At 42.5% G+C, this 16,870-nt stretch overlaps 1 protein-coding gene across 1 annotated transcript in view; it reads right to left on the bottom strand.

Moving 5' to 3' along the window:
- The window catches only part of LOC117776732 (FERM and PDZ domain-containing protein 4-like), a 53,918-nt gene extending 45,602 nt beyond the window's left edge, over positions 1–8,316 (bottom strand). The window contains exon 1 of the mRNA XM_034610961.1: positions 8,145–8,316. Within this exon, the coding sequence (XP_034466852.1) occupies positions 8,145–8,194 (50 nt within the window). The 5' untranslated portion in view covers positions 8,195–8,316. The remainder of the gene's footprint in view (positions 1–8,144) is intronic.
- Positions 8,317–16,870: the final 8,554 nt, after the last annotated feature.

Raw genomic sequence — 16,870 nt, 5'->3', positions numbered from 1 at the left:
TGTTATAGGGAGAAGGGCAGAGTGGATGGTGTGACTTTTTTTTTTTCTTCCAATCAGGATCCATGAATTACTCTCTAGTAAATTGGGGAAAATGTCAAAAAATCAAAACACCCGTCTCACAATGTTAAGATTCCTGGATCCAGAGCAACATTGAATGGGTTCTTCATTGACCCGTGTTCCATCCTTCCACCAAGTGTCACAAGGACTGAGATGAAAACGCAGATTTGATAAAAGGCGGGGGGAAATGCAAGTTTAAACAAAATTGAATAGCTTTACAAATGTTTGATGAAGCAGGATATGCATACAGTAATGTGTGAGTCTTGTTCCTGGGCCATCCCTGTCTTAACATGGGATAAAGCAGACGCCAGCCATCACATGCACACACACACACACACACACGCACGGACACACCGACTTTATGTGACTCGTCTAAACAATGAGATCATAGAATTTCATTCCCGCACCCCCCCACCCTTTAATCCAAACAGCAATCTCCCGTTCTCTCTTTTCCTTGTGACGCAGGCCTAATCTGATAGGCCAGACAACCCTAAAGTGACAGAGGGGAGGGGTGTGAGAAAGAGGAGAATGAACCTGAGTGCTTCGACAAGGGGTGGGGGGGACAAGGGAGGTGCATGTAAGGGGGGAGATGATGAAGGTGCGAGAGGGGAGAGAGAAAGGTCACTGAGGATAAATGGATGAGCGGAGAGATGGGTACTGGAAAGTGGGGCGTTGTAAGACGAGGGGTCTGACGTGGGAGTTGATTGATGGATTGGAGGAGAAGGGGGACTGAAGGATGGAATGAGCGAAAGAGATGAGAAAAGGGTAAGCCTAATATGTCTCCTTTAAAAAAAAGCATTCTAAACTTCCAAGACCTGGAAGTTCCTCAAGATAATTCCCACTGAAACTTTCCCACACGTCTGGGACAGCCCTGCTTTTACATTACGAGTTCTAATATCTAATATCTCCCGGAGCAGCTGAGTTTTTAATCTACCTGGCGTACTTGATATACTGTACCTGGCAGCAACCCTGCTGTTTCCCGATGCATTAAACCCACTGACTACTCCATGTGCGTTTACACAAATAAAGCATTTGGCACAGGTCCACTTGGTTTGCGCCTCTCCGCTTCTCCAGCTTCCCTCGCGCCTCCTGCTGTCAGATCGCTAAACGTCCCTCTTCAATAACAGAGCTTGTCGCAGACACTTAGGCGATAAGGAGGGATGGGAAATGACGGGAGCGATTTGTCACCACACGGCATATTAGCAAGCGGCCGGCTACCCTGGGACCCTTCCGCTTGTTGAGGGGGGGTCTCTTTCACACAGGCATACATCAGCATCTTCCTCTGGAGTATACATTAACCCCCTCTTTGCATGCCTTCCCATTTCCCTACCATGCCTGGTGTGCAAACACATTAGAATGCAAAGATGGAGACCCATATGTAGACTGCACAAATTGATCAAATGCTATCAGCTATCCTCCGAGCCCGGCATGACATTTAATTACACACACAAGCACTCGCTCACTAAGCTTGAATGTTGAAGAAAGATGTTTTTTTTGGCCACATCCCTTGAGGCGACAGTTTTTGGTAGAGCAAGCCACACACACACACACACACACACACCCACACACAAACAAGTACACATTTATATACAAACTTGTAGCACATAAATCTGTCTGTCTCAATCAAAAATTGCCGCATTTGCATCAAGGAAATCGTTATTACAACGGCATATTTCCTTCAAGATAAATATCTGTAGCAAAAAATAAACAAAGAATAAAAAAAGACAACTTCAACAACCGATTTCGTTCATTTTCAAATGAGTGAACATCAGTTAAATTGTCCAAAACGAGTGCTCAGTGAATGCCGACTCTAACGGTGTGATTACGGGGCGACGGCTTGATAATGTGTGGCGACAAAGTGGCCCGAGGGGGTTCTTGCTCGGGCAACGGTCCCAGAGTTTGCTGGGCAATGCTCCCGGCGGTGAGAGTCACAATGATGGTGGAAGCGTTCTGGGCAAGAGTGGAAGCAATAAATAACACTTTTTTTTTTCTTTTCTGTCGTGGAACAGACGCTGAGAGCGATAGTGCAGTGTGGGATTGTTTGTGTTGCACTTTTAAAGCCATTTCGCTCGCTGAAGCGTGTTTGGACCCGGGGTACAAAAGATGGCCGCTCTCCATAAGGCCATCAGCAACTGGCAGACGGCGTGGTGCCCCAGCATCAGACACGCATGGTGATAACAAACTGTATATAGCCGTTGAAAACATAACTGTGATTAGCAAATGAATGGATACTAATGTCCTTATGCATGTGTCTCAGACAGGGACATGATGCCTGAGAGTAGTTTCAGAAGCTTATGCAGAGAATCAGCTGCAGGTCTGTGCCAGATTTAAAGAATTTCCTCTCAAGGCGTTCCTGGGATATCTCTTTCACAATAATGGTAAAGACATATGGATTGACATACGGGGGGAATGGTGGTCACAACTCCACAGGTTCTTGTGGGCCGATGTTATTTTCTGAGTTAAGCTGAGCAGAAGTTATTTGCATCGGTCGTAACAATGTAAAAATAAAATCTGTTTTCTAAACCAGAAATTGGAATAGATTGTTTGTCTCCTACCGCGACTCAAGGTTCTGCACAACACAAGACTATTTATAATGTGCAGCTGAATAGAAAGAATAGACAATGCATGGAAGTGTTTATTTCCAGAATGAAGTGAAAAGTTTGTATTAGTCTGGTTCAGGCATATAAACTGTGATTTACAGACATACAGTATGAAGCTATGACTCACAGTAGCTTCTAACCTGTGTGAGTGGCCGTGATACATTCATATGTTCACGTGTTTTTCTTACTTGATCGTAAATAAAAACATACATATACAGAAACATATTAAGTTTTTGTTCTAGATGAATGGATTTGAAAATCTCATTGGATACAGTTAGCACAAAGAGAGAGAGTGGACGCACAAATTTATCGGACTAATTCATTGATTAATTCAAATTTGTTGTGAGGGTTATTTTCAGACTCTGTTTGTCGGCTCACAAACACTGATTTTGACACCTTGTTGTAAAAGGCCAGAAATATTGTGTGCTCCTGCTGCTGGCTCACTGATGCTGAATGTGTGTGCAGGTCTGAATGCTAAATGAAATGCAGCGTGAAATAAGAGTTTTTTTCTCCCAGTGTATTCCTGAAATAAAGCTTCTCGTCAAAATAATAAAAAAGGAACTTTGGACTCACGAAAGGGTTGTGACAAACAAGTATTATAGGCGACAGAAAACTTGTTAATCCAGATGTTGTGCATCTGTTATTGTCATTTGACATGCAAGGCAGCTCAAATCACGTGATATCACGGCTGAACGTTCTTTAACCGGCGCGGCCGCTGCCATATCTGCATTTAGCCATTAAGGGATTGCAGCGCCCCACATTAGCTCGTCGGACATTTATGAAAGATCTCCAACAGATTTGCACACGACAAATCCCCACTCATCTGATCCACACGTGCACATACACACTCTCATACACCAACTCAGACTATGCATATCATGTTTACGTGATAAGTGGCATTCCAGGGGAGATTATCACCCTCTGCTTCCATTAGGCACTGAATAAATACACACACACACACACACACACACACACACACACACACAGTAACCAAACAAGTAACCAGCCGAGAATAACACACAAACATCCTGCTGATGTCTTGTCAATACCTGCCACACACACGCTCAGGTGGCAATGTGGTATTGATGGCTCCACCTAGCTGGTCATTGCCGGGGTCAGCTCTTCACTGGTGCTGTCCAGGACACCAACAAGCACGTCAGCGCACCCTCAGCAGCCTGCAACATTGAATTCACGTTTGTGCACGGCAGCCCTTATACTGTGTCATTCTGTATGAGGAAGCACAGTTTTCATCTCAATAAAGGGGATTTGGTGAACAGGTTATTTGAAATCCGCGGGACATTGTGACAGCCACGACAATATAGTTTACTGACGACAGAAAATGACATGCAACTAAGCAAGTCCCAAAACCAACACGTCCCAAAATCCTCCAACAATACAGAATAAGTGATAATAATAAAAGACGTGAACGCAGCTTGTCCCATCGCCATCCCAGAGATCACGGCTGTAGGCATCATTAATTATCATCAAGTCCGTCTTCTGATTTTCATACATGCATATTAAAATATAAATCCAGTCTGACTATTTTAAATGTGGCTTGTCATGAGCAATTTTCTGTATGTTTACAAATGCAGAAAGTTTAACAGCCACAGGTTTGCTGTCAGATCAACGGCAGCAGCTGACACACCATTTCTGCTGGAGGTCTCATTCTCCACCCTGTTGTGTACTTTTTAGAAAACAGCAATAAATAAAACTCTGAATATATTTGGAAATTCCAAACTTCTCCGCTGTGTACATTGTTGTCCAAATAGTTCTTTGGAGATATGAATTGGAGGAGCAGAGCAGGTGAGTTTTACTGAGGTTTTTTTTTTCATGATTGCTTTCTGCAGCCAACAGGGATTTCAATGACTCTCCATCTGACAGGCAGACAAAGAAAAAGGAGAAGAGGAAGAGGAGAAGGATGAGATTTTGAGCAGCTGCCAGCCAACTAATCGGCATATGATGGATTTGGCCTCAAGGCCTCGTTCAGCCTGACCTGAGCTGGTCCAAGTCTGGACATCCTGCAGAGCAGCAGGGCACAGAGGAGCATGACTGAAGGAGGAGCATTGTTAGTATAGTCACACAACTTTTCTGCTCTTTTTTGAGATTGACTCAGGATGTTTTCATACCTGAAAGTCTAGACAAAGGAAAATAAGCTCCATGTTCATCCTTCCTTTCGGACAAAGGCACCTTTCATGCCTGTTGTTTTGGTTTGGACCGAACTGAAGAGTCTTAGAGTAAACAAGGCAGCCATGAAGGTGTCCTTAATCAGATTTGGGCCCTAGCAAAGTTCTAAGAAAAAAATAGCTGCAGTGTCTAAAGACCACTTCAATTTGTGCTCCGATCTCAATATGAAAAGCTACACCACAATACAGAATACACCAGGATCTAATTCATTGTTATGTACAAGCCCAACGAGAATGAAACTGCGTAAAATTGTTTTTTGAGTGTGATTATTGGAAGTGCATACATACGAGCAGAAGAATGTGAAACTGTTGTTTTTAATTCCCTGTTTTTCATATTTGCTGCAGTCTGGGGCACAGCTACAGCTTTTTGTTAAGCCTCCCACAGTGCAACAGGAAAGGGGGGGGGGGGAAGCACAGCAGGTTCACTTGATTTTACTTGTCTCACTCTTCCAGCAGCTGCTGAGTCAACATTCAAATATTTGGAATATCGCTGGTTTATAAAAGCAAGAACAGCAGGTGGAAAGATTGAAAGAAAATCGGTGTATGCCTGTCTGTCTGTCTGTTTGCCGCTGTCTGTCTGCAGATCTGAGTCTGACCCTGAATCAAATTTCATTTGTCTGCTTTCTGGGCCACATGTTTCCTGGCCAATGACCTATCACCTCGTTGCTGTAATCCTCCACAATGATGCTGCGATCTGGCACTTCCTCAATTCCACAGTGCACTGCTGACTGCAAGGATTTATGTTGATGCGGGGAGAATAAACTGAGAGAGGAGCGAGATCACTTCTTCTCTTTCTTTTTTTTTTTACTTTTTACTGCCAACCGCTGTAGTAAAAAACACAAAGACACAGAAGTCATTCTGGTTTTGTTGAGTATTCATAAATTATTCTGTTGCCTCAAAATAAAAAAACCCTGTGCAACTCACTCGGAAACAAGAGCTCTCTCTCGTTAACTTGTCAGGTCACCAAAAATAAGATTTCCGCAGTAAAGCACAAAACAAACTACATATGGGTTGCATCAGATTTGACTCCCACTTTTAGTAAATTTAACCAAGTTGTCTATCATATAAATTAGAGGTTCTCCAATAGGATGTTAAAAGGTGATTTAGACGTCTACACATTAAGGTCGTAATTCTCCACATGTTTTAATTTGATTATAGCTTATTCTATAATATGACCTTATTCAGGGTAAGATAATCATGCTGTTTACGTGGCAGCGTCTTAATTGGGTTAATATCGGAATACTGCTGTCACTCGAAATGTAGTCATTGATCCAAATGAGTCCATTTCAATTAGCCTGGTTGTTATTTAACTCTATAATTGAGAAGTCAGTGTTTGGTCAAAGTTGCGTCTTCATGATTATTTGATGCAGCTTTTAAACCCCTGTATCCATTATTTAGAGATTTCAACTATATTTGTCCTTTGATTTGAGCAATTTGAAACCATTTGTTACTTTTTAAGCTCCTCATTTTTCTTTTATATTTACCTTTTGAGCTTTATGCAAACTACTTGGACAGTTTAGACTTATCTCCTGCCTCGACTTCACACAATCTCAACACGTGGCAACAACTGACTCAATATATTGATACTTATCTATATACTTTATTTTTTATGTCAGCCCAGCTACTGCAGAACTATCCTTTGAGATACGTCTTGTGCCAAATCCAGTGAAGTGTCGGAAATAAATTGGTTTAGCCGTGATAAAAATGTGTGCAGGGTTTATATGTGGATTATAACTCCAAATGATTATGTGGCTGTTGCAGGGATGATATTAAAACAATTAAATCCCCTCCTGAGCCTCAGTCACTCAGTGGTAAGTGAGGCCAACTTACACACATATAAGCTATACAGTATACAGCCTGGATTTTATATATGCACAATGCAGGAAGAAGCAATATGCACACAAATTTATAAGTGAAATAATAAAAATTTTACAAGCGTACGCCCCAACACACACACACACACACACACACACACACACTTCCCAGCAGCCAGCGAGCTAAACCCCTTCAATCCATGATGTAATCTCTAAGTGTGTTCAGTAATTACAAGGTCTTGGGTTCCTCCGCTGCTTGAAGCCACCTCAGCCTTATGTAACGGACGGCTCACGTGCCGTCAATTCACTGAGCAAAGATTGCAATATGGCTCCCCTAAAGCCCGCAGCGAGACGGGGGGGAATTACATCCATCAGCTCGCCGAGACCAGCTGGGGCGATAATCAAGACGTGATGAAATAAGAGATGATCAGAGGCCTCAGGGACAACCGGCAACAACGGTAGTCAGTGATTCAATCAGGTACAATTTGTTTTAATTAAGACATCAATCAACAATTACTTAATTTAGATTAACCAGCAATCACAGACGAGACTCTCCATATGTGCCTGTTATCTCTCAATTCAAACTGAATGAGGATGCAAAGTGGCACAGTTGAACACTAATGTGCATCTATGAACATCGATGGGAAACATACTAGAGGCAGACAAACACTAAAGGAGAAACTAAGGTATATAGTCCACTTATGTACAATTATGAGTATTTAACTTAAGAATTCAATTCAACGCCACTTAGAGAAACATATATTTGTATAATTGGAAAAGCTGTGTTTATTTTACCGCACTACATTAATTAAACAGCTTTAGTTACTACTCATATAACATATGATCAATTTCTATAGATTAAACTAAGCAACAGCAATAGAAAAACACAAATTAGCTCCACATTGACCAACTGTATCATTAAAGTACTGCTTTTATATTATACATCAGTAATAACAATCCAATGATATGATAAAAGGAAACTGACAGGGGCCATTCTCAATACTGAATGTACTGAATGTAGCACTTTTACTTTACTACTGTTGCTTTGTTATTGCTACCTATACTTGCACAAATTATGTAAATACGTCCACCACTGATTTGTAAAGTTAACAAAGTTTAGTTCTGAAAAACACTAAAATTGCCTTAATCAGATGCAGAGCAGATTTCAAAACTGGCACTTTATCCAAAATACACTTTGTACCGGATAAAAGAACAAAGACAGCAATTAGTGAGGACAGCATGAGATCCAAAGCATCACTCATAATGAATCTGACCACAACCACCAGCAACCTGTACGCAGACCTCCCAAGGAGCTTCATCAACACAGTTCTCTGTAAAGACCTGTAACAATGACTAAGTCCTGTGGCGGAAAATGCATCTTCAACTCACAGAAATTATATTATATCCGAGACAATGGCACCAGCATGTGTCCGAGGGAACAGCCACAGCCAGTTAACAACAGGACGCATCAAGGGATGCCGGAAACTTACTGGAAAGCGGTTTCCGTCCCCAGTTCATCATCGTCGTCACATGGCTCCATCCTGTCAGCCGGACAGATGAAGGAATGAACGGGTGGAGAGTGGATGCCCCGGCCCCACTCGCCACCAAGAGGCTCAGAGCTTCGGAGAAACAGCTCCTGTCCCGCTCCCTGAATCCAACTCCTCCACTGAAAAAAAATCCACTTCCTCTGAATCTCTTTAAAAAAAAAAAAAAATCCCAAAACTCAATTTTCTGTGTGTGTGTGTGTGTGTGTGTGTGTGTGTGTGTATGTTTGCGTGCGTGTGTGCATATGTGTATGTCTGAGTGTGTTCCTGATTTTCTTTTTTTTTTTTTTCATTCCTAGCTTGGCGCCAAATGTTCCAGCTTAGCACCGCTGTGCAGCACCGCTGGTGATGGATTTAGCCGGGGCATCTGGGCCAGCGGGGATAAACTCCATTCACACACACACATGGTTGGACGCTGGCAGACACACGCATGCACAGAGTGTCATGCGGTGAGAGATCGCAGGGCACAGCGCTGGGAAAAGCCTCCCCCCACCCGGCTTCATCAGAGAGATGACGAGATGTGTGATATACTGTAGGTCCCGACCAACACACACACACACACACACACACACACACACACACACACACACACACACACACACACACACACACACACACACACACACACACACACACACACACACACACACACACACACACACACACACACACACACAACTTCCACATGCAGAGGGTGGATCAATGCATGAACAGATGTGTGCCAACTTTAGAGCCGCCACTAAGCGTACACTTCAGCAGCTGTACTTAAGGTACTTTGTGTACATCTCAGACACAAAGATCGCTGACACCACGGAGCAAAGATATGTGTGTGTGTCATATAAAAACACATCGCATGCATGTATGTATGTGAATGTATGTGGGGTGAACGAGCGGATCAATGATTGTGAAGCGATTCTCTCCAGACAGAGGTCAACTGTGCCTGTGGGCATATAGGCAGCGAGAGATTAACACAACAACAATGTATGGACAATAAAGAAGTAACACAACAGTGCACTCGTCCTTGCTGACTCAGTTAGAGATGTCCCGTACCGGGGACAGTAAAACATAATCGTATTTATTCACACAACATCACATCCTGTACCGATTCCACATGTGGACGAATACGATTCCAAGGTAACAGCATGTGCAGACTTTTAAAACATTCATAAGGTTAAGTATGATTAAAAAGGACGGGAAACGGAGCCGGAGCCCATTTATTTTTATCGCGGGGCTAATTCAGTGAAACGTCTGTGGCAGCAAGAACCACTTTGACGAGCACCTACAGTCTCAAATAATCAACTTTACAACATCTAGCTGTTGAGCAGCGCTGCCTGTCTATTAGATTTAATGTTTATGGCAGCACGGGGGTAAATACATCACTCATACTGACGGCTGAATTTAGTTTCTCGATGTCGCAACATCGGTTTCAATGCACTGCAAAATAGTTTCATAATGATAAATAGGAAATCAAGCAGTTTAAGCATCTTTTTGAAGACACGAGAAGGCAGGTTTTTTCTGGATAATGGTAATAATTGTTTTATATTAACTTCCATATATTCATTGGTCAAATTTGTATCATCTATTTGCAGATATATGTGCTATTCCAGTTCAGTGGAGTCCAGTTTGATTTGCTACCCCTGAGATGCCACCTGCCACTGACACTTGGCCAAGACTATGTATAGCCACCACTACGGGGATGTGAGTCTAATTTTACACACAGGATGGCAAAATAAAACATCGAGGTCTGACTGAAATTTATCATGATGCTGTATTTTATGTCTGTTTTGTGCCAGGTAGCATTTTCAGCATTTTCATTGTCAGTCAATCTGAAAAAAGGAAAATAATTACTAGTTCTTCCCTGATCCAACTCACTTTTAAGTCATGTGTTTTGCAGATTAATCCTATATTTAAAAGTACAAATCACATACATATTTCCCTGCAAATAGATACATGCTTTAGCTCAAGGTTTAGGATTAAAGTGAGAGTAGAGGTGGCAAAGGCACGCACGTTTGGGATTTAGGAGGGAGAACAAGATCCTAAATGCACGTACAGGTATGTCTGTGTTTTGTGTGCTGGAAATGACTCTTGGCAAAATGACTGGAATTTGTTTGTGTCCATCTGGAGGCTTCGTGGTTCGACCCCTGTCCGTTTACTGGGGAAAGCAAGTCTGCCAAGTAAAGGGTCTATTTTCTTTAACCACTTGCAATGATAATCTATTTCTCTTTAGGACACACGGAGAGAAATGGTGGGTGAAATCAGATCATAAGACGGAAGGAACAGAGGAACGGAGCGGTGAAGGGAAGGAGGAGGAACTTGCTGAAATCGAAATACACAGCAATTGACTTTACCTAAAGGTGAATATAGATTGTAAATTGATAAATAGTGTCACCCTGGTTCAGAACAAAAGCAATAACCCCTCATCAATTCTCATTATCTGCACCATTCACAAATGAGACAGTCTCATCTGGTGAATTTGATGCCGCAGCCGGCTCACTGCATGCGAGCCAAAGGTCTTTACTGTTTCATTCAAATAGAGAATAGAAATTCATCATTAACTCGTCTGATTACTTCCTCTCCTATCATTTACATAAGACAATGACTAAACTGACCCAGCGACCAGCTGACCGGGGCAGTGGCTTCCTGAGACTGTGAGCTCAGCAGTTTTTCTCCATGTCTGATTATTGCTTAAAGGAAAACAAAAGCAAGACAAAATTTGTTATTTCACGTACCAGCTTTTTACAAATCTTGCAGCTTCAAAATGAGTTCCCCCACCCTGTGCGTCGATTGTTCTTGCTCTGTGTAACTTTGGTGAGCGGGGTACGTTCTGCTGTGAGAAGTGTGTAACTGACTGATAGTCGCAGCTTAAATTGCAAGAACCAGGCCCAGCGACTTCAATAGAAATGCCTGTAATGAACTATAGATTCAAGTTGTAAAGTCAGTTAAAAAGACATAGATGTCATCACAAATGCCCGACATTCAGTGAAGAATATGAAAAATTCGCCAGCCGCTGTTCTGGTTCAGGAAGCCAGCGATCGTGAGCAATATCCACCGTTGACAGATTGATAGACTTTTGTTATTTCTCTACACGACAACATCTTAATCGCTCAGACACGGAGCCCAACGGAATTAATCACCACATGGCTGCTGAGTCTGCTGTTCTTGAGTAAAACTTACATAGTGTTGCTATACAATGTGCAAATGTCTCAGTTTGAGAGGCTGTAAGTCTTGAGTCTCTTTTTAAACAATAATGCAAAGTACCAGACACTTAAGAAACCTCCGCACTGTGCTCTAAGGACACGCTTATCTTCTCTCCCTCATCATTTCCACATTACGTCCGGCCTGCATCCAGTTTAACCACGTTCTAAACAGCCAACGTGAATAAAATGTGATTCTAATACCATATAATGTCATAACAAAATAATCTAGTGTGACTGGATCATGAGAGCCACACTGGTATCATTGTGTAATCATGTTAGGGTTGAACTGAAGTAATGGGGTAAACCAATTTCAAATGGAGCCAAATGTCCAGAAGGACCTCTGCAGAACACTAATCAGGTAATCAGGGTCTCCAAAGGCTCCACCTCTGTTCCTGTCTGACCTCACTCCACAGACTGTCTCACTCCGCTCTGAGGCACTGGGGATATTAACGTTTAAAAGTTTAAATTGGTTGGTTAGTTTCTCGGCAGGATTATAGAACAACCACAAACTTATCACCTTGAAACCTGGTAGACAGATGAGACACTGACCCCAAAACGAACCTATTAAATTTAGGTGTGAAACGGTTCAATGGTGTGGATTCTTTTCAATTTCATTACATTGCAACATAAAGCTTTTTTTATTTTTATTTTTATTTCCACTGATTACTAAAGGAATAATCCAGGCATTTTTAGGGGACTGATATATAAGTGTGTGCAGTTTGGTGCAGCTTGACTGAATTTAAGGGGACCGCTGGGCCTTGGCAAAGTAAAGCGCTCTGCTGAGCATCACTCTGGTTGACTATAAAACCGTTTCGTATCAAATCAATGTACATACACAGTTATAATAGGCACATATGCCACTATGAAGTGACACAACCAAATACTCATTCGGAGTTTGTTTTTGTGTTGACCTCTCACTCTCAGAACAGCCCTGATTTGGCATCTGCTGTTTGGTACAGTGCAAAACATTATTGTATAGAAAACAAGGTCGAATAGGTCATGCCTCAAATGAAACATTACTGAGTGTCATGAGTTCATCTAGCCGATCTAGGCTGGTAAAACAAGCTGTGCATATATATGTGACCTTCTGCAGCAGACTGCCGAGCACAGCCTCGAAGTAAAGCCAGACTTAAAATCCTCTCAAATTCTCTGTCAAACCCACGAGAGGTGGCCAGAAGTGGAAAATGCAGTAGCTGAAGTGAGAGAAGTGTAAGGACTCCGACTCCACCCATCTGTGGAAATGCCTCAGGCTATGCTTGCCCGGAGAGATAGAAACAACTCTCTCCAAAATTCTCCAGGAGACCAAAACTACTTACAGCTTCTGAGCAGATGAAATGGGGCAGGAAGTGCAGCGAGACATGGACACAAACTGCGACCATTTGTGCTATGAGTGAAAAATGAAGGATAAATAAATCGAAACAAGAGAGGAGAAAAAAACAAAAACAAGAAAAAAGGTGAATATGCGTGTATTCACTCCACATGGACAAAAACCACCCCCTGCACCTTAACCCCCTTCTGCATAGATAACTGTACACTCACTACAATCATAAATCTCATCATTACATCATATGGACACAGAGGATGAGATTAAATATCTTATCTTACCTCATGACTCAGTTTGCCATCCTGCTGCGTCTCTATGCCCCGACTGTATCCTAATCCTCAGGCTGCCACCAGCAAAGGGGGCAGGCTTTAACAACAGCAAAAAAACCCAAAAAAACAATAACCACAACTGCAGCAAAATTACTTTTGGGTCAGTGGGGGGGGGGAGGTGACGGATGAAAAAAAAAGAAAGTTCGTAGTTGTGATAGCAGCAAGAAACGAAATGAGAAGAAAGAAAAAGTGGAGAAAAAGCTGGGGATGTGGGGCAGAAGGTCCTGAAGAGTGGCTACGGGGGGTCAGGTGATTCAGCAGCAAGCAGACAATCGCCCAATCTCTTTATCTGCTTTTTTTTCTCCTTTCTTCTCTCTCTCTCTCTCTGTGTGGTATGATCTCTTCAATCATTACTAAGCTTCCCTGAATGTGCTGGCCAATAGGGTTTAAGAGCACCGAGCACTGCACACTCGGTGCTCACTGAACACAAGAACGTTAACTTGCACATTATATTTGAATACTATACACAGTATAGTTAGTATAGTTAGTAAGTGAAAATTATATAATACAAAAAAGTTAATTTTATTAAACCAAGACGTAAATGCAGCTACTGACAACAAAAAAAGACTCTGAAAATGGACAATATCTACAGAGCACTTTTCTTGTCTTAGTGTTCTGTACATTCACCCGTTTACAGCAATTCTATATGTATCCATTATCTATCACAATCACACTTAAACATGTAAAGCAGGTTTCAGTGTCTTGCCCACAGGCGCTTCAGCAAAGCATACCAGACAAACCAGGGATCAAACCAGCAACCTTCTGAGCCACAGCCACCCAGGCTCTCGAGTAAAGTCACAGCAACACTCCATGGGACAAAAGAGTTCCAGCCGGTGAGTGTGTTCAGACTTGTGTCAGGTAATTACATATCGGGGCATGGTGGAGTGACGGAGAGTGGAGAGAAAGAAAGAAACATGGAGGAGAAGAGGACAGAAATGGTTTGCCTGAGATTCTCTGAAGGATTCGAGGGGGAGAGGTGATTTATGGTTTCCATCAACTCCAACGCAGGGGTGGTTTTATCTGCTCTCACACTTCTACTGCAGGGAGTCAGACTCCCGTTACAACAACACTCATGTTTAGAACCTGATGAAACCGATAATCATCGCCACTGTGGGCAGGAGGCAAAGTCTCAGTGTGCTACTGGTCCAGATCTTTTATCTCCTTCTCTCCGGCCTTTTCGAGCCAGATTGTTAAATTCTCAACCAGGATGGGAAACAACAAGCAAAACTAATGAAATTCCCCAAAACCTCAGCTGTATTTTAAGTTGGAAGTTAACTAGCTACACTAGTATGCTAAATATTTCCTGATGTGATACATCAGCATGTTAATAGTTAATAGTTAATAGTAAAAAAAGAGCAGGTTAGCGTGCATTCATTTCCCTTTAATACGTCCTGTGCAACATATGCAAACAAGATCATGTGTAGGACAATAATATGAATATTTAGGACTTTACATAAAGTCCCTTTTCTTGCACATCCATGTGTTTCCGTCCCTTATTTTCACCTGGTCCCTGATGAATGATTTAGTTGTTGACATCATGTACTCACTCATCACTTCCGAGAAAAGATGTCTCCCACCACACAACCTTCCTGGTTCTCACTTCAGAGGAGACCCTGACCGAAGAAGACATCTTTTGGAGCTGGTCCTCGAATAGTTTGCAGCAAGCTATCACCGGAGTCAGGATTTGGTCTGAGCTGACTGATGTGAGGTCAGTGCTGAGGTCAAATGATGACCAAGAAGAATCAGAGGAGGCCGAGAGGCTGATGTCCACCTTCTCCTCCCGCCATCCGTCTCCCAGGTCCATGGTGCAAGGACGAAAATGAGCAGACAGGACGATGGAAGGTAAAAAAAGAAGAACAAGAGGATGAAGATGAGGTGGTGAAGAGAGAAACAGCAGCCTTGGATGATAGGTAAGGAACTGGCTAAAAACGTCTCGCTCTTTTCTCCTGTGTCTCAGTAAAGTACTGAAGAGTGACGAGAGGAATGGAAAGTCAGCAGACCAATCGGAGAACAAGAGATGGCGATATGGATGAAAAGGAGACCAATCCGGAGCTAAAGAAAATGAGACATGGAGCGAGTAGGATGCTAAGACCGAAGTGCGCCCACTGCAGAGAGGAATGGGTGAACGCAAACAAAAGAAGGGGCCGATTAATGCGAAAGGTGCGGGAGGCATCACTTACGAAGTGATAGCTCACATCTCATTACTGCCCATTCCCCCCCTCCCAACGATTGAATCATGTGGTAAGTGGATAGAGACGGCGTGGGATGGGAAATCGATTTGAGACACTCGTAGAGGCTTGAACCGGTGGCTTCTGTGGCTACATGATAGCAGCAGGCAAGAGAGAGCCGTCTTAGGTTTCGCTGATAAGCGGTTCATTACAAGGAGTCTGACCCAGTCCAAATAAAATTACGGTTCACCACTAAAACCCATTAGGATCCTGATGGGGAGGCCGAGTTGGACAAGCTCCCAGAGGTACACTGGGAATAGACTAAGAGCATAGTTCTGCAGACAGTAAAGATACTGTTGAGAAGTGGACTGAAGGACACTTTGGAATAGAAAGACACGTATTTAGGTTTCTAACTTTCCCAAATAAACCACATATAATATCAAATCATCTGCATAATCATGTAAATTTCCTTACGGTTGCAAAATAACAAATTGAGAAAGATTTTTTGGGACATGATGAAATTGTTTCCTCAGAGGTAGAAGGGAAGTTTGGCAGCACACAGACTGTATCTAAAGATGTCTCTACGCAGAAATTGAGGCTAAATATCCGGTATACGAACACAGCCATCTTACGCCCAAGATGTAATTTGGGATCAGACTTTTCAACCTTGATGTTTTACCCTGTTTTCAAATGCATCAAATAACTAAATCAAACTCAACCTAGCAGGGAAATAAGCACTTGGACATAAATCTGTGTGATAAGAACAACCTAGAATAACCGACAATCACTCCACGTCCCATCTGCTAACACAGAGGAGGCAGGTTCATGACCTAAACCTATAAAACCTTAAACATCACAGATGACTTGGTTAGGTTAGGAGTTCATGACATACACACCAAAGCCGACTTTCGCAATAAATCTATTTTGATGTCGACAACACTGGCTGTTGCAGGAGGGACTAATGAAAATATGACCTCCGATCAACCGATGGAGGTATGACAATATTTTAGATTTAGCTGTGGCCTTGTTTAACTTTGGCGACTGTGTCTCTCAAAGTCCCCGAGTACCTGATTTGGATCAAAATGTTCATCTGGACCAAAGACGTGCCCACCTCTGCTTAGATTAAGCAATAAAGGACTCGCTTTCCAGACAAGCAGACACGGGTACAATGATTGGATCAAAATTTCAAATTCACTAATGCTCACCACGGAAACAGTGGCTGTATCCGACCACATCGGTGATAAATCTGTCCTGTCACTTTGGCTTAGATTCTGGCAGTTTTTTTATTACCTCTGATTCAATGTTGTGTCAAGTTTTTATACAAATGAGAGCCACCAGATTAGATACGGATTGCTTTTAGCTAGTTGAAAAATCAACCAGAGGAGCCCCGCTGACAAGGACAGTAGATTCAAAATGTCAGGCTGCAACAACACATTCGGGGGTTTGAGGTTTTAATCAGCTATAGTCCTGCGACTTTGAAGGTCGAGGTGGCTGATGAAATTCTGTGTACGCTTAACTTTGCAAAGAGCACCGGCTTCATGCTGCTCATTCCTCTTGGGGGTGAGAAGTAGGGAAGCAAGAAAAGGAATGAGATGCACATTAGAATTGAGCAAAACAGTTTATGGATACATACGTATGAATATATGCACGCAGA

Source organism: Hippoglossus hippoglossus, chromosome 2 (assembly GCF_009819705.1).
Source record: "Hippoglossus hippoglossus isolate fHipHip1 chromosome 2, fHipHip1.pri, whole genome shotgun sequence".
NCBI lineage: Eukaryota > Metazoa > Chordata > Actinopteri > Pleuronectiformes > Pleuronectidae > Hippoglossus > Hippoglossus hippoglossus.
This window is presented reverse-complemented; position numbering and strand designations above follow the sequence as displayed.